The following is an 18,818-nucleotide window of genomic DNA, read 5'->3' as shown; positions in this document are numbered from 1 at the left end:
CAGAACGTCTTTTCATCTAATCAATATCAATAGAGGCAACAAAACACAAATTATACACATTTTAAAGGTTCTTTGGACTTTCGAGAAAAGTTCTAACCACTACACATGGCTGACAGTGGGTGGCGTTTGTTGTCAAGGTCTGAGCCCGACACCTCACAGGCTGACCCGGGTCCTTCACAAACAGTTAAGGGGCTCACCAGACAAAATATGGCTTTAAATTGTACACATCTTCAGGCCAGCGCTTAGCACACGAATTCAGACAACCTTTCTGAGTACCGAGAAGCAATGCGTCCACTTTGCTTACATTTTCCAGTTTTATTATTATTATTAATCATTATTATTATTTCTCACCAAGAAAAATCAGCTTTGCTCCCCTCCCTTCCCTCCCGCAACACCCCTCCCCCACCCTCCCCAACCCATAAAAATCGCACTCTGACAGTCTAGTGAAAACCATTGCAAAATCCATATGGGGGCATGCACAGTTGCAGCATTGTTGTAAATTTCTTGCTCTACTAGAAAAAGTTACATTGTCTTAAGGTAACAAAACAGTTCTTTTGTGCTTTTCGATTTCTTTGTTTTTTTTTTTTCTTTTTTTTTCTTTTTCTTTTTTTCTTAGAATGTTAGTGATGACTGACAGTTCTGGTGCACAGTTACAATGTACAAGTGAAATGAATATGATTTGCATTGTTAAGGCATCCAATCTGCTGGTTTATATTTATGTGAAAGACAGAGGAAATATACAAGCAGACTTAGGAAAGAAAGTATGTTCATTGATTTTCTATGAAGTTCTCCCGGAATTTAATGCACAAAATGCGTCGAGGTTCCATGCATATTAATAGAGTAAAACAGCATTAGGGTTTTTTTTCTGTAAGCTTCCAAAGCAAAGGATACATTTTTTTTTAATCTACAGAACTAAATGCTACAAGAATAATATGCTACTATTTTTTGCCATATATTGGAAAAAACTTCTTAACTTACAAATAATACAAAAATAGACAATGGCTTTTGGGTGAAAATTAAAAAAATGAAGCATGGTTTAAAACAATACTAAAAATAACTATAAATGAAATGTTTAAAAATCACATTGAAATAGCTAATATAACTATAGGTGGCCAAACAAATACGCACTTTTCACATAGCAAACATACACAATAAATAAACTGGGAGTCGGAGGTAAAGGAGGAGGGGGAAAGCAATGTACAAATTCCAAAGATAAATACATTATTTATACGGATATCTTACAAAATCCCCCTTTAAACAAAAGCCTTTTAATTAACTTTGCAAGTATGTGCAAGCTAAAGGTAGTGAGCTTTTTTTTTTCTTTGCAAAATATGCAGTAAAATCTTTTTTTGTGATATTGAAAAACTGTCTTAAGACATTAAAATGTATAAATAGAACAACAACTTTGGCAAAAATCACAAAAAATCTACAGTATTTATAACTACATACAAAAACACAACAGCAAAGAAAAAAATATCAGGCAAATGCATCCTCAGAGCTTTGCTGCATCTTTGCTATTAATTCCTATTTTTAAGAACACTTCCCAGATAATGAGAGCAAAAATTCCCATCGAACAGAAAACCATGTTTTGGAGGTCTCAACCTTCTTCTCCTTTCTCCCAGTTTCCTTTTATTCTTAATTCCAAAGCACTTAACCTGTCGTTTCAATCTACTATGTTACAAATGGTAAGGGTCGACTGATAGAGGCGCTACCTCGGATGGGAAATCTGAAATACCTGCCATGTTGCTTTTGTCAGCTTTTGAAGGATTGGTATGAAGTCAGCATCTAGGATGAGTAAACTTTAACCATGTAAATGGCGGAGTGTAAGTGGGATTTTGGTTTGATAACTGGAGGGCATAATGTGGAATTCTGTGCCTGACCCTGTTCCATGAAGTCTCAAAGGAGATTCTCACACAGCACGTGTGCCACCAAGCTCTCGAGAGGCCATCGGCTTCCGAAGAAGTTGACATAAGCAAAAGAGAGAGAGTGCTGTCAGGTTTAAATATGCAGTTTTAAGATCTGTCTAGAGGCACTGGATTTTTGAGTAGAAGGGGAAAATGTGATCACTTACATCACTTTTTAACTTTCCAGGCTGCATTTATTTACACAGTTACTTAAGACAACAATACAAAAGAGAGAAATAAGCTTGCACTGCTAAGGGGTGGCATGTTAAGTTAGATATTGGAAATGCACTGTCCGAGTAACTACCACTTGATATGCTTTAAGGCGCAAAAGCCGACCCTTAGTTTTCTAAAAAAATCTAACTGGCATTCCTATTCTGTCCCATACAAGCTTTTTTTTTTTTTTTTATTTTTTTATTTTTAAACTTTTTTGTAAATATCACCATTTCATTCTCCTTTTACACAGCTTTAAAAACATCATAAATTAAAACATGGAGTCTTATTTATAGTGTCCCTTGTATACAGCTTTATGGTTTATAAAAGACAAATGATTGCCGAGTTAAGCTTTAAAAAAAAAAAGAGAGAGAGAGAGAAAGAAAAAGAGGATTTGCTTCTATCAACACAGAATAAATATATCCCCCCAAGGACTTGGGAGGTACAACTGTAACCAACACCCTGCATTAGCAGATCCCTTCCAATTTCAGTATTTGCAAGGTCGGTGATATTGTTTGTTTAAAAATCTGCAGTTATTGTGATTCCTCTTAAAAAGGCCTGAGTTAAAAGTTCCACTCTGGGACTTGTATCAGATTACTTTCTGTAGCAGAATCCAACCTCTTCATTAATAAAATTCTTCAAGGCAATTCTTTCACATGGGAGGAACAATCATGCCAGATATTGCTGTGAAAAGAGAAGACAAGAGTAAATGGTTTTGCATCCAAACTTCTCACTGAAAGAGGGGAAAAAAAAAAAAAAAAGATGGAAAAAAACACCCACACACCACTATGTTGGTTGAATATTAGCCACACATGTGCTTTCTCATCTTCCCTGGAAGGAGCTTTTATTATAAAATATACATGTACTTTATTAAGAATGATAGTATGTCAGCATGTGTATGTGTCTTTAACAGAAAAGAAGATCCTAAGCATCCCTCCAAATCTGATTTCAATTTTAAAACATAACTGGAAAGTCACATAGTTTGCATACTGCTGGGAAAGTTGCAGCCCAACGCTTGCAAAATAGTGAGAATTTTCAGTTTGTCACTCTTTTTTTTCCCCTCCCCTTCGCTTCCAAAATATACAATAAAAAACTGGTCCATTGTAACAGCCAGTAGTTTCTACCACAACCCGTGGCTCTGCCTGCGCTCTGTGTGAGCATGAGGACGGAGGCTCAGAGCCTCAGAGAGAGTGATCTGAGTGACTCCATTTAGGTCCTCAGGCCTGGGAGAAGTGGATACTGGCTCCAGAAAGCGTTGTTCACTGGAGGATGCGGACGCAGAATGTCTTCTATGCCACTGCTTCACTCAGGGTTTCTGGAATGGTCTGACCGTTGTCCGTAGAAAACTGTAGCCTAGGGAAGCTAAAGAGAGATCCTAGGCAAAGGGAAGGCTGTATGGGATAATCCAAAACTCTTGCAAAGCCGTGTGTAGGAACCCACACACAGCTGTATTTAGAAAAGCATGGAATCTGACAGCGTTCCACCCCTGGCTTTTCTGCCTGCTGGGTATGTCCCCCCCCCCCCACCCCCGACGAGCTAGTTGCTTGTCTCCTTGCACCTCTCTGCCTCCTCAGCTAGAAATGCAGCGTATCAGTATTTGCAAGGGCCGTGATATTGTTAGGGTTGTTGGAGATTTAAATGAAACAACCAGTGCGAAGTGCTTAGCCCGGATCAGCTCCTAGTTAATAGAGGTGGGCTGCTGTTATTTTTAACTTCTGCCGCTAAATTAGCTGTGTGGACCGTGTGCGAACTGCTTAATTTCTCCGGGCTTGTGTTTCCTCGTATGAACTAGGTACCATCCGATATGGAACACTTCACAGGATGGGTATGAGGAATAAAGGGATGAGTGCAGAGTTCCGGATGGCAACTTGAAGTATGTGGAGATGAGAGCCGATGCTTACGTTAGAAGCAAGAGGCAGCCATCTTTGGCTCCCAGTGACGGCTTAACATCCTGTCAGGCAGAGAGGAAGTCATTGCTTTCTTTTTGTTGGCAATTCTAAATTTAAATGAATGTGCTTGTCAGTGGTCGACTGCATCTAGAAGTGACCCTGTAAATTTCCCAACTCTCATGTCTGCGAGAATGTGCCTTTGTCTGTAAGCGAGCCCCAACTACCACAAATCCTGCAGTAGACGTCGGAAGGCCAGGTGAGGCTGTGAGCCCTGTGCGCCCCACGTTCCTCTGCTTCCCCTACCCCAGCCCTGGCATTTTCAATTCCATTTTTTAAAAAAAGTATTTTGCCAAACACTTTTTCCGTTAATTTTTAAACCCATCTGTATTCACAAGGAAATTTAATCCACATGTTTCTGATTCATTACACGTAAATCATCCACATGTTGTTTTGCAAGAGCCCGTTTCGCAGTCCAAAAGCTCCTGGAGTCTTTTTTGTAAGCCATCATAAGCCATTTTTCTTAGAAACAGGAAGTGTCACTTGCCAAATGCCAGACCAACTTAAACCCCCAAAGGTTTGGGATCCACTGGAGATTGCAGTCCCCTTAAGATTCAAGTGAGCCCCTGGATTTGACTGAAATGGGAGCTGGGTATTTCAATCCAAGCCTTGAGAATTCAAGATGCTGTAGCTCCAAAAGCAAGGGGGAGGTAGCGGGAGCAAGAGGGTCTTTGCAGTGTGACAGCTCAGCGTGGTCCTGCCTCCCTAAGGATCTTTTACCTCCAGGCTGGAGGTGCGTCCAGGCACCTTTACTAAAGGCAGGGCTTTCCGTGGGAGTTCTAACCCTCTGGCAAAATAAGCGTGTGTCCTTATGCCTTCCGCCAAAATCTGCTGTGTGTGCCTGGCATTAAAGGGCAGTCTCCTGCAGCATACATCAGGCAGCGTCAATATGATACAAAGCAAAGTAGAAAACTGACCAACTTCCTGCTATTTCGTCAGTGGACCCAGCCAGAATGTATCAGCTGGGCCCTAAAAACATCAGGATTTTTTTTTTTTTTTTTAATTCTAGATGACCAGAATTTTTTAAAAAAAAGAGCTACTCAGTGTTCTGCTACCTGAATAGTATGTTAGATCAATTAGATTAAACTTCTGTTAGGGCCACATTAAAAGCTATAAAGCAAAGCTAAGTGATGTGCTGCGAGTCCACAGATGACTGCTTCTTAGTCTGGAACACAGGAGTCAAAACCTCCAGCACCTTGAGAGCCCAGGCTGGGATCATGAGGTGAGCAAGGTCCCCTCCGTGCAGACTGAGGTCTGTAGGGTGGGTGGCACTCTAAATGCTGCCCCGGTGCTGCCGTGCGGGAATGCCTGCTCACAGCCACCCAGCTTTCCAATTACTTCTCGAGAAGGTGGGCAGGTGGATTTTTTTAAAAGATAAAATAGCCCCGTCTATATGTGTTAGCAAAAAGTTAAAATTAAAACCAAGTGAACAAACGTACATATCTGGGGGTATCTAGGGCTGGCTGTGGTCTGCCCGCAGTTTCCTACCTTTGCTTCGCTGGCCTTCAGATTCCTCTGGGGGTCTAACAAAAGCCAGGGAACCTCTCTCCATAAGAAGCCCCAGAGGTACTTACACCCAGAGTTTTTGCAAATAATATCAGGGGTTACAGCTCCCTAAATCTCATCCGTCACTTCCTAAACTCCAGACGCAGAAACCCTCACTGATGAGTAAATTTTGGGAAAGGAGCTCCCTTTGTGGCCTCTGAATCTAGGCACCTCTAAAGCGGCCGTTTAATAAAGAAACCTCATTGCACGACTACAGGGAAGCTCCCGGAATGTTAGAAGCTGTTTTTCTTGTATCCGTGCTGTCATCCCCAAGATTACTTACATGGGTGAGAGGGATGGGTGTTTCAGGCTTAGAATGTTCCAGAAATGCCACTGGCACACGCACTTGGCCCAGTAGGGCCCGTGAAGATTTCCATGAGGACACGACAGTCTCAGTAACATGTGCCAAAGACATCACGAGACGGAGGAGGCTCTGCCATTCCCCTGGCTGCTGGGTGAGCACGTGCCCTGACCAGAGCGCAGAAAACTACTGGCTTGAGAGGCAGTGCATTTTTCAGTGTGATAAGAACAAAGACAAAACGGAAAGTTTTGCCGAGCTGGGAGAGTTTGGAGCGAGAGGGTGGAATGTGGTCTTCCTTGAACCACCACATGTGTAAGAAAGAATGAGGAGCTAATCAGGAACAGAATGGGGGGGGAGAGCTTGCACAAACGGAACATGTGCGTGGAGCGAAAGACAATTCCAGGAGATTCGCTACCAGGCTGCAGATAGCTGGGTGAGGCCGGCCAGCCTGCGCTTCAGGGAGGTGGGGAGAGAAAGCACAGGGTGCGGACAATTTTTGTAAAATCACTCTGGCCTTTTTGTTTTTAATTCTTCGCTGCGGAGACTGTCTGGGACATGGTTGGGGTTTCAACTCCCCACACTGGGGACAGGTCCAAGGGCATGGTGACAGCATTCTTGGGGCTGCCTGTCTCTTGATTAGTGAAGTCCTTTGAGGCCTGAAATTGCAGAGAATCCATGCTGTAGGGGCACATCTTTAGGAGAAGGGAAAGGATGTCTCCAGGACAACAGCTGAGCGTACGAAGTGACTCAGGTCTCTGGGCTCTGAAAACAGACACACTTGGGGACTCTAAGATCAGGATTGATCAGTGACATTATCTACGTAAGAACGGAAGGAGATTTCTCTGTGTTTTTATCTTTAAATTCAAAATATGTCTGAATTTCCCAAGTGTTTCATGGGATGTTCACTGGTGTTAACATTCGGAAAAGTGTTCTGTGGGCAAAGAAGTGCAGAGAACAGAATGGGAGACTCTCTTTTTCTTTAACGGCGAACCGCGGGGTGTCTCAGAGCCTTTAGTTAAACATACGTGCATCGTGACTCCAAGACAGTGATGCAGTAAACACCAACTTCTAGGTTTGTTGGACCATAACATTTTCTTTTTCTTTTTTTTTTTTAACAGAACATCTATGGGACCCCAGAAGTACTGAGATAGAGTTGCTTTGTCCTAAAAAATTTCTCAGACGAATCGTAAATCGTCAAAGGTATTAGCTACCTGGGAGAGAAAACCAGTTGGAATCACAAGTAGAAACTGTGAATTTTAAAGTATCAGTAAAGAATGGAACTTCTGACTCCCAGGTAAGGACTTCCTGTTCAAGCTTCTCCCTGCTCCTTGGTGCCTGTGCTGCAGAAGGGTGCACAGCCCCCAACACATGACTCTGGCTCAGGTTGTCCTTGATCCTTCTGCCTGAAATGCTCCTCCCCCATCTCCCTGGACCCAAATCCTACTTGACCTTCACCCAAGGTCCAGTTCAAAGGCACCCTTCTCCACTAGGCTGCTCTGAACTCTCCCTAATCTTTCCCTCCTCTGAACTTCCACAGCTGGGCATCCAGCCTCTCCCAGACAGATCTGCTTTCTTTCCCCTGGTGTCATGTTTCCCCTAACACAGGAAAAGCTTTTAAGGTCAGCATTTTCTGGTCCACATGGTCCTAGCCCAGTGGCTTGACTATGACCATTTCATTTAGCACAGGGGCTGATACAGTAGTCGGTCGGCCTGGGATTTAACCCCAAGCTCCCGCTATGTGCTAGCTGCGTAACTCTGGATGAGCCAGCTTGGCTTTGTCTCAGTTTCTGCATCTGTACAATGGGGACAGTAGACAGCCTATATCTAAGACTGGTTGGGAGGAACACATGAGACAGTGAAAAAGCCAGGCTGGGAAGAAGCCCTCCCTCCCACGTCAGTGGCTGTGACCATTGTCATCACCATCATGTGAGACCACAGTGCGTATCTGTTGGGGAATAAACGTGAGTGCTGTCACCAGAGGAGGCTGAGAAAGGGCTGGTAGCGAAAAGGGCCTCTAAGGAGCTGGCTTAAAAAAAAAAAAGAACGATGGACAATTAAGAGTGGTAGCTGGAGGTGAAAAGACCTTTAAAACACTTAAAACAACCTAAATGTGTCACCTCTAATCTTGTTTATGTGGTCAGTTTGCTTAACCAACTCTTCCTTCGTCACCTGCCCTGTCTTAATGATCACGATTCTGAACGAGGTGGGTCCAAATGAAGCAGGTGTCACTGTAACAATGCAAAGGAGGAGGGCTGCAACACTTCAGAGATTCTCACCCTCGATTCTATAACCCACCTCTTTCTTCCTTCTTTCTTCTTTCTTTTTTTTTTTTTTAAATAGAAGTGGAATTTAGACAGCTGAAGATGAAGTAATTCTTTAGTTATGGGTCTAGCAGCCTCCAGTCAGAATGTCACTTTTCTCAGGGGAGACTCCAAGGCAAGAGCTCCCTGAAAACAGTGATGCATCACACCCATGTCCGCAGGGACAGCGCGCAGAGGACAGACGTGTGATCCCAGGTGTGTGGGCCCTGCCTGGCGAGTGGATGGTGAAGAGTGGAGTGGGCAGGAGGGAGGACAGCTTCCAAGGTGGTATCAGTGAACGTGACTTTAATTTCTCAACTCATTCCTCCTCTGCTGCCACCTCCCCCAAACTAGGGACGTTTGATACATGACAGTATTGGAAAACCAAAAACCACCAGAAAGCATCTCCAGGACACATGCTCAACTAGAAGGAAAGGGCAGTGTCATCCACAATAGCAAATGCAGCACAAAGCATGTCCCTGAGTCACACCCTAAACCCTCCCAGCTGTGAGCTGTGCATTAGAAACGTGATGGAGACTCAGCTGCTGATCAGAAGCGGGGAGCAGTCTCTGTACTTTCGGAATCTGTGCAGACATGGGTTAGAAATGCCCTGGGGGTGACAAATGCACAAACTTTCTATGTGTCCCTGTCTTGATGCCATTTCATCATTACTTAAGCATACACACACACACACACACACCACCAGAAGTTCCCTAGATCCAGGAGGTTCTAAAACTCAAGCTGAGTCCCTACTTTCAGTCCCTTCCTGCTCCCTCCTTGGCCCACATGGCATGAAAAGACACTCGGCCTCACAGAACGGCTGCCCACTTCAGTCACCGGTGGCCAGTGATACAGCTGTGACCCTGCAAGAGCCGTGGGCCTTTTCTTCTCAAGCGCCAGCCCTCCACGGCGGATTACAAACCCCGTTATACCTTCTTCCTGACGTCAAGTCTGTGTTTAACAAGCATTGTCATTGGCAGTTCAAGAATGGTAGATTTCTGCTTTCCATGGGTTTTATCCTTACTTAAACCCATTATAAGTTACGTTCGCTTAAGCATTATATCCTCAGTTTGCCAGCTGGAGGTGTACTGTGCGTGCCAAAGCATTATTTTCAGCGGAAAGAGAGACTTGCGGGAATGGGTGTCTCCCCTTTGTGGGGTGGGCATTTCCTATCACAAGGAATATTGCCTGAAATGTCGTTCCACAGTCCGATTATCTCCCTTTTCCCTCTAAGAAGATAGCTTTGCCAGTGTATGTATATATTTCAGGGAGGGGGCAGGGGCACTGACCTTGGCTGTGCCGGGCAGACTGGCCAGCAGGTCTCTGAGGAGTGCCTTGCTGAGCCCTTATGGAGTCAGAAAAGGAAGCAGGAGCTCAGGCTCAGGAGTCACACAGATGGGGTTCAGTTTGGCCTCCACCATTACTAGATATGTGACCTTGAGCAAACGGGCCCTTGACTTCCTCATCTATATAATGGGAGTAGTACCAACCTCATAGGGTCTTCAAGAGAATGGATGTAAGTTTACATCAGTGTAAAGTGTCCTGTACAGAGTACGTGTATAGAAGTATAAATAGATAGAGATGTAAGAAACAGGGCTGCCCCCCTGACCCCTCTCGACCTCCATGACTCACCTCCACCAGTGAAGATGGGCAAGCCGGCTGCGAAGGAAGGCTCCGTGGGGCACTGGGTAGGCTAAGGGTTAGGGCGTAGACCCTGAGGGTTTCTATTCATCCCCACTGTTTCTGGCTATGCCTATGGGCAGATGTTTTCTCTCCTTATGCCTCAGTTTTATCCTCTGTACAGTGGAGATCATAATCGTCCTCATGTTTCATCAGGAAGTTGTGAGGATTAAATAGGATAAAGCAGGCTCAGTGCTTAGCACTGGTCAGTGCTCAAGGAATGGCACTGATGATGTTATTGATCTTACTTCCCTGCCAGCTGCCTTACGAATCCTGGATACGTCTCGTTTACCCCCTCTGAGCAGTAAAGTGCTTGGAAGCTGGAGGGAGGAGGTGAACTCTTGAGCCTGAGTTTGAAGCCAGCCTCTGCCACCCACCCCTGTCGGAAGTCAAGCCATTCCATAACCTCGCTAACCTTTCGCTTTCTCGTCTCTAAGGTAGGGGCTCTGAGTGCTGATCACACGATCCCACTGTGGGGAAGGAGGGAGGTCATGCAGGTCAACACCACAACTCAGTGCCAGTAAGAAAAGTGTAAGAAATGGTGGGACCCATTTTAAAAGGTTGGGTTTCTTCTCAGTGAATAGAAAGGTCACCTCAAATTTGGTTACTCTGTTATTTTCCATATTCCATGAGGGGGAGGAAATCGAACAGTTTTGATATGAACCAGAGTCCTCTAGTAGCACTTCGGGGTTTCTGGTTCCCAGCAGTAAGTCTTGGGTCCTTGGTCTAAGATGCTGTAACCTCAGGGCTCTGGCTTGGCCAACTCACCCCCTCCCCATTATCAGCCCCACCAAATGTGCATGCTGACACAGGCAACAGGAAGGGAACCTACTTCAGGAGAAGGCCAGTCCCGGGAGAGACCCTGCAGTGGAGAACTTGCTAGAGTCCACAAAAGACTGATCTGATTATGGCGACCACAGGGAATGAGAGAGGAAAGAGAAACGACGGCATTAGTAAGTGGAAACAGTATTCTCAAGCAAACCCCAGGCCTGAGCAGAATTGCTGGAGTTGGAAAGAGAACTGCTCAGGCAACTCCAGCAGAGGAGGGATGCCGGGGACGGGGGGCGGGAATGGGGGGGCGCGTCAGGGACCAGGGCCTACGAGGGCGAACACAAAGGAACAGAATAGATGAGGGTGGACAGAAGCAGGCAGGCCCAAGGCCGATCCCCTCGCAGCAGTGGCGCATCTGCTTCAGGCCCTGGGAAGGTGAGTCAGGGCGTCTGGTTGGCCCGGGTGGGGCCTGGGGCTTACCTTGCAGGCTGTTCCCGTTGGTGCTGGTGCAGGTGGGAGGTGGGGAGGTCTGGGGTCTGACCACAGGCGCAAAAGCACTCTTCTGTTTCACGGCTGAGACCATGTTGGCTGGTGAGAAGGAGAAGATGCCGGAGGAGCTGCTGCAGTTGGAGGGGAGGCTTGTGGAGGAGGCCATGGTGGGGCTGGATGGCACGACTAAGGGGCAATGGGAAAAGAGAAATCAGTGCCTCTCCTGGTGTCCTGACACAAGGCGGCTCAGCTCCGACCCTGACACCCATCCTTCTCAGGCCGCCCTTCTAGCAGGAGCCTTCCCTGAACTCTGAGGGTCTTGTCTGCTCTCATCATTTGGTACTCGGCATGTGTTTCCTTTTGTTGTAGGCCGACTATGTACCAGGCAGCGTGCTAGAGCACCCCAAGCCAGGAAACAAGAGCGCTCTTATAAGGGGTCGAGTACCACATGATAGCCTCAAAGGTGAGTATGGCCAACTCTGGGGAGGCAGGGAAGGGAGACCAAAGAAGGCTTCGTGGAGGAGGTGTCAGGGGAAGCACTGCAGGTAGGGCCTAAACTAAGGTTCTAGCAAAGGGTCTGGGGATACAAGAGACAGGAGGAAGCCAACCTGAGAGAGTGTGGTCACCAGTGGAAGGAGAGGTGTGAGGAAGAAGAGTGAGTTGAAGGCAACACCAGGATTCCAGCTTAAGGCACTGGCAGATGGTGGTGTGTGTGTGTGTCGCCTGTCTCCCCATGGAGCTACAGCTTCCTGAAGGATATGACTGTATCTTCCTGCTCCACAAGACAGACAGAGGTAGGTCGGAAGCCAGGCGGGTAAACAGTCTGCCACGTGCAACACGTGTGACTAACGCAGGACTACAAGTCAAAGTTTCAAATTCTCTCTATGCCCCGCGGAGCTGTACAGAGATGAGTGTGAACCAATAAGCAGCAGGATCGGAGCCTTATGTAAATACTCACAGTCTGGGAGTGGTGGGGACGTGAATTAGCAATGATAGGAGGAGACCTTTGGCAGTTCAGAGAGAGAGAAAACCTAGCTGCTTGGGGATACGAAAGAGTTTGGGCGGTGCACGTTCTCCACCAACCACAGTCCTCTCTGCCTGGCCTTTCTTGTGCCTGGCCTTTCTTTTGCCAACTATCTTTTGATAGTTGCTAATAATCTCAGGTCACTTTAGGAGACAGATTTTGAGCACACGAAAGCCCTCTACACTCAGGACTGGTGCCATCACACACTCACCTTCCATTTCCTCCGTCTCCTGGGAAAAAGTATGAATCCTGTCTGATGATTTTCAGGCACTTCGTTCAAATTCTAGGCACCTCCTCCTTCACTGTATTATTTTTCACATTATGTCATAAACCTTATATATTGCTTTATCACCTGCAAGAATCTTCACATCTTTTTCATCCATGGCATTGGCCAAGCCAGCTTAAATTGGGACCTATTACATCCTTTTGACACCTGAGCAAACCCAGCGAGCTGAGACTCAGAAAATAGTCCAGTGACTTGCCCCAGGGCCAGTAGCTGGAAGGTGAGGCCAGGAAGCAAACCCAAATGCAGTGCTCTTTCTACTGGGCTACCCTGCTAAGCAAACAGATTGCCATCGGACAGGCCCCTTCCCATGAGCACACCAGCATCCAAATTGCCAGTTAGGTGGCCTCCGCCTCGGCCTGCTGGCTTTGGAAAGGTAGGGAAGTGGTTATCAAATCGGGGTGGTGGGGGGTAGGGGAAATGACCCCTTGTAACCAGCCCTCAGCACTACACAATCCAGACGCACTGGATGCTCTACGGGGCAGAACACAGAGCCGCCATCATCAGAGTTTTCACAAACATTTTCTAAACTGGACTTTTTCTTTTAATGAGACCAGCATTTTTATACATCTCTGAGGATTTGTGAATGTGAAAATACGCTCAATAATAACACCCATTTAAATTGCAAAACTCCTGCACTGGAGGTTTGATTTTTAAATATTCGTAGACTTGAAATCCTGCTGGTTCACTGAGGAAGGCAATTAATCTCCTTGGCAAATGCGATCATTATGTGTATTTAGAGGTGGGGAGTTTGGGGAGGGGGCGTTAACAGAGGAAGGGGTGAAATATAGTCAAGCAGTTCCATTTGTTATAACATTATTAGATATCAGCCACTATACCAGAAAGTGTGTTCACCAGTGGAATGTCTTATTTTATTTTTTATTCTGTTTGGAATTTTTCAACATGAGTGGTTTATGAATAATTAAATATTATGGAGACAAAAATTCAAATCAGCTGGGCTTTGTGTTTATTGTTTTATTTGCATTTATGCAGATAAAACTGTCCCATCTGAGAGCCTATTTGAGAATTTAATACTATATTTGTGAGCACTGAGGAAATCAATTAATGGAAATTAAATGTTCGAAGTTTCGTAGTCTGACGGATGTAATCTCAGGCTCAAGTCGCTGGGTGTCTGCAAGGGCTTGGGAAGACAGAGCAATCCAAGCCCCTCAACTGAATTGCTACCACGTAGCAATTAGGTTATGGATTTAATTAAGAACGCCACCTTTTAATTTTCAGGTCATGATTGAAACATTTTCTGATTGAGTAGAAGGGAGAACACTGAAATGATTGATAGATCTGTGAGAAACAATTTTTTGACGAATCAAAATCTAATGTGAAACTGACCCCAAACACTGATGATCAAGCAGACAGACGTAATAGATGCAGATTATTAGGGGGAATTTTAAATGTTCAACAAGCTGCTGATTCCGAGCAGATCAAGTAGAAATAAAGAAATACAGAGATTTAGCAAAAATGTGCAGAAACACAGGACACACTGAGCCTACAGATTCACCAAGAAGGTAAATGGCCCTAAGTATTACTTTCAGAAATAACTTCTCACAAAGGCCAAGAATGATCTTTCCTTTTTCAACAGCCTAGCACACTCCACATTTCCACTATCATCAGAGAAAGCATCCTTTTCCGTATTTTTAGCTGAGACTCTCATTTTAAAAACATGACCATTCTTTCATTTAACAAACAAACAACACAGCGGCTATCATCCCACAAAATTCTAAGAGTTTACATATTTTATACACCGGAAGAGCCACCCACATTGTCCAAGATGAACTTGGTTTTCTATGTAAAGATCCTCAAAGGGCGACAAAGAGATTGCGCAAACACAGCCTATGACATTTTATATGTAAAGATGCCAGTTCCCTGAGGTTCTTTAGATGCAATCTAAACGTTGCACAAAAAAAAGCCTTTAAGCTAAGCTTCTTTAAGACAGGGACGAGACACCAAAGAACAATTTCTTGTGTGTGTGTGTGTGTGATTTCTTTTCATCATGTCAAATTTTTGGAAAAAAATAAAGTGTGTTTTTTGATTTGTTCAGTTTTCGTTTTTTTCTTTGTACATATCAAACACAAAGGGGAAAAACTTTCCAAGCACTAAAAAAAGAGATTTTAAGTTTGGATAGTTGTTTGTTAGTACGCTATACTACCAGCACCACTTAATATTATCATTCTGTCATTATGATTAGTACCTAGATTTGTTGAATGCATCTCCTATGGGCCAGGCCTCAGGACGAGCTCATTACGTGCATTATTTTATCCAAGTCTCACAGTAACTGTCTGGGAGCGGGTACTGGTTCCTTCCCCATTTTACAGATAGATAAAGAAAACTGAGGTTTAGAGGGGAGAGGAACCTGCCCGCAGCCACCAGTCAGCAACTGGTAGAAGAAAGAGTCAAACCCAACTCCATCTGACTGGAAGCTTGGGTTCCTGCAATGACATCACGCTGCTGTTTTGGTTGCAGCCGAGTTCTGTGAGGGAGATGGGGAGGACGGTGAGCAAGGAGGGCAGAGATTCCTGCCGGGGACCGTGCTGGCTTTGGTCCCATCACCTGGGCCTGCACCTGGCGGGGCAGGGGCCCTCAGACTGGGGACTGGGGAGACCTGCACAGTGGGCCACACAGCACGACGCCCAGTTCTTAGAGCAAAAATGTGCAGAAACACAGGACACACATCTCTACTTACTGGCATAGGGCGAGTTGGCAGCTGAGCCATTGAGGAAGGTCGGGGAGCCGCCCAAATTGGACATGGCGGCAGTGCCGTATCCATTCATGCTCGTGGTGACCGAGTTATAGTTGGTCTGCTGAGGGGTGGTGCTCGGCACGTACCCATGTGGTGATACGCTGCTTGAGTTGCGGGTGAAACCTGAGGGGCGGGGGCAAAACCAAGGATGAGGTTGGGTGGGTGGCAGATGGGTGGCGGGTCTGAGAAGCTTGGGGAAAGGAAGGTCTCTGTTTCTTGCCCCACCGCTGCATCCTGAAGGGAAGGGGCCAGGTGATTCATGGCTGGATTGGTGGTGCTAGCTCCGTGATTAAAATGGGAAGCGAGCAAAAGACACATTTCTCAGGAGATCATAGATACTTAGTGGGCCTGTGAGAAGTGGCAGTGCAGGACCTATCAATCACTTATCATTTGGGAACAGAAATAAATCCTAATCTAAGAGACATAATACCCTGGAGGTAACCGGTTCCTACTCCCTGGGCAAGGATGATGTGCTTTGGCCCCTCCAGAACTTTAGTTCCACCCCTCCTTGTGATCTGTCATTCATGGTTTACAGTGAAAAGTCAAATGGTGAGGTAACTAAATGCATGCATTCTTTCTACCCCTCCACCAAATTACCAGACATGATGGCTAGAACCAAAATTCTACAGTAATATCTCATACACACAGACTAGGAATCTCCCCTTTTGGGGGAAAAAAAGAAAAAAAGACTTTTTAAAAATAAACACTGTTTTGTGCCAAATAAATGGGGGTGGGGTAGCTTGAGGTTGGGAAGGGGCAGGGAAACGGGGAGGGGAAGAGTGGGGCTCCTGACCCTGATTGGTAGCCTGCGACGCCTCGGAGACATTCACAGCCAGTTGTCCACTGAAGGAATTCACGCCCATCATTCCCGCGTGGACCGAGGTGTTAGTGAGGGCCGGGAGCTGGCTGTGGTTGCGGGGGACACTGTACAGGGCCTCTGCGATGTCAGCTGCTCTCTTCAGAATAATCTCCTGAAAAGTAACAGGAACATCCCCCTTAGCTGCCCAGTCAGATTCCCAGCAGTACCACGTTCCAAGTGTTGACTACAGGCCGTGCTTAGGGCTTTCCGTGGTTAACAGCACTACCTTCTGCAGCCCTCTCAACCGACCTGTGTGTTCCGTCTCATCATCGTCACGCCCATACCACGGATGGGGCAACTGAGGCTCAGAGAGGCCAAGACCTCACTTCAGGACACTTACCTATTTAAGGAGAGAGCTGGGCTGCATAACCCTGTTCGTCGGACTCTGAAAGCCCATTAACTCAGCCAGTCCCCTCTATACTACCTCGCAGTACAGGACAGCAACCTGGGGCTTTCCTTCCCCACAGGTAACACAGAGAACTCTGGGGTCTCACACACACACACACACACACACACACACACACACACACCCTGCAACTCATCTCACTCACACACACACACACACACCCTGCAACTCATCTCCCCAGATGAAGTTAAGGGCAAGTTTACATGATGACCTGTGTCCCTGAGTATTAATGGGACTGTGTCCCTTGGACACTGATTCAAATGACACAAGCAAGGAAGGAGGATTTCTCAGACTCAGTTTCCTGAGCAAGTTGAGTCAGATACATGGAGCTGCTCTACGAAATAGAAGCAGACAATATTCAGGCCTCATTATACTTTTTAGGAGAAGAATTAAATCCCCCTTTTCCTCCTAAACTTTCTTGAAAACCTGAGAGGAATAAAACCAAGCGCCGGTGACTCTCTTCTTCAGTGATGAACTACATTCCCACAGAAGAGTCCTTTTAAATAAAGTACCTTTTCTCGTAAGAAAAAATTATTCCTTAGAAAAGCGTTAAAGATTTACAAAAGAAGAGACAGAGAAGACTTGAATGGCCTTGCAACCCGTTAGGTCCGAATGACTTATACACTGAACTCATGCAAGAGCTTTTGTATTTTTCATACTCTTTCATTCTAATAAGGACTCCAGGCACTTCGGTTGAATGTGGAAGGTTCGAGACCCACTGTGCTCACCTGGTTGTTGTGTGGCATCCCATACAGCGCTTCCACCAGATCTGCAGCCCTTTTGAGTATCACTTCCTGTCAGGGAGAAAAACAGATACAATCCTCTGAGTGAAGGCAGGATGTCATTATCTTTTCACATCATCACGTACCACTTTCCTCTGGCCATCCTTTGCCAACGCACTGCTTTAAAAGAACCCCCGAATGGCATTAAATCACCAATGTATCCCTATTCACGTACACACTTAATCAAGTCAAAAGGTGAGCATCATTGGTACTGCAAGATAAAATACATCACTCAATAGTGTGCCATAAGCGCGATAAAGCACTCATATGTTTATTGCTGAATACAATTGCGAGGTCATTTACTAGATTACTGTGATGGATGTCAGTTGGTGCATGTTATGAATCCCTAAGATGTGTTTATTTTGCACTTAACTGCTTATTCCAGGAACCATGACCTTATCAGACAGGTCATTTTCAAGAGATGTCCAATCAATCTTCAGCAACTAGAAGCATGTAGCATTAAACTTCTTTTGTTTATCTCCCTTGCACGGCAGAGTCATGATATAAGGGGGCGATGTAGTAAACCCATCTACTGGGGCAATGCACTGTTTTGTCAGAGGTTCTCACAAAAGAATTCTCCCTGCCCCTGGAAGCTCCCTCTGCACCAATTTTCATGACCGGCAGAGTCTGTTTCTCGTCTAGCAATTCTTTGCTATTTCAGTATTGTTTGTCATTTTCCCCATTTGCTCATTCATTCTCCTTCTAGATACATGCTCCACTGCTCACTCCAGGTGAAGAAAAAATGTCTCCTTTTCATTTAGGTGGGCTTCCATATTTAGCTAGCATGCTTGTTTCTAATAATATAGGGTACTCTACAAAAATGTGTGTGGTGGTAATTCTTTTTCATTCTAACCACAAGAAATCGTTCCCTCTTCATTCAGCCCTAATTTTCTGCAGATTCATTTATCCTGGAATGTGAAAAGGAAAGTTAAGCTAGATACAAATAAAATGGAGGTTTATCAGAGGAGCAAACATGAAGGCGTGGTGTGGTTATCAGAAGTGATTTGCAAGAAGATATGTTTATACTATTTTTGCTGTGGGTAAAGTTTCAAAAAGAAGTTTAACTTTAAACATTTTACACAATAGATTTCTGCATGGAGAAGCAGTGCTGTTCAATTTTCACATACTGCAGACGCTGATCAGAAAATAGGGATATAATTGCATTCATTTTGCTGTCACCATAGCCTCTTCAGAAATTCTTGAACAACTCTTGAAATGACACGCTTTTAGATACATATTAGCATTTTTCGATTTTAAATTCTCTATAAGATAAAATAGTTGTCATACTGCAGTAACTACTTGTGACATATATAATGTCCTAAATTCAAAAATGAGATAGAGGGGTTTTCAGTTCTCAATAAACATTTATGCTTGCCTTAAGCTGCTAGACGCCATTTATAAAACAGTTCTGTTATTTTTCGTATAAGGAGTGAAAAACATTATATAATCAATGGGGTTTGAATCAATACATCTGAAATAATTTCTTTATTTTTTTTTAACGCAAGCTACAAGATAATCTACCACTGTTTGTTTGCAGTGCTGTCTGACAACAGCAGTTAATAA

At 45.0% G+C, this 18,818-nt stretch overlaps 1 protein-coding gene across 6 annotated transcripts in view; it reads right to left on the bottom strand.

Moving 5' to 3' along the window:
• Positions 1-567: 567 nt before the first annotated feature.
• Positions 568-18,818, bottom strand: part of EBF1 (EBF transcription factor 1) — a 395,639-nt gene continuing 377,388 nt past the window's right edge. For 3 of the 6 annotated variants that reach the window (XM_032628415.1, XM_032628416.1, XM_032628420.1), the window contains 6 exons: positions 17,202-17,267; positions 16,002-16,179; positions 15,152-15,331; positions 11,138-11,332; positions 10,719-10,787; positions 568-2,798 (listed from right to left, as the gene is read on the bottom strand). In XM_032628415.1, the coding sequence (XP_032484306.1) occupies positions 10,720-10,787; positions 11,138-11,332; positions 15,152-15,331; positions 16,002-16,179; positions 17,202-17,267 (687 nt within the window). In that variant the 3' untranslated portion in view covers positions 568-2,798; position 10,719. The remainder of the gene's footprint in view (positions 2,799-10,718; positions 10,788-11,137; positions 11,333-15,151; positions 15,332-16,001; positions 16,180-17,201; positions 17,268-18,818) is intronic. The other 3 variants (XM_032628417.1, XM_032628418.1, XM_032628419.1) reach the window with 1 other exon arrangement.

Source organism: Phocoena sinus, chromosome 3, assembly GCF_008692025.1.
Source record: "Phocoena sinus isolate mPhoSin1 chromosome 3, mPhoSin1.pri, whole genome shotgun sequence".
Taxonomy (NCBI): domain Eukaryota; kingdom Metazoa; phylum Chordata; class Mammalia; order Artiodactyla; family Phocoenidae; genus Phocoena; species Phocoena sinus.
The sequence above is the reverse complement of the archived record's forward strand: the minus strand, read 5'-3'. Positions and strand labels throughout refer to the sequence as shown.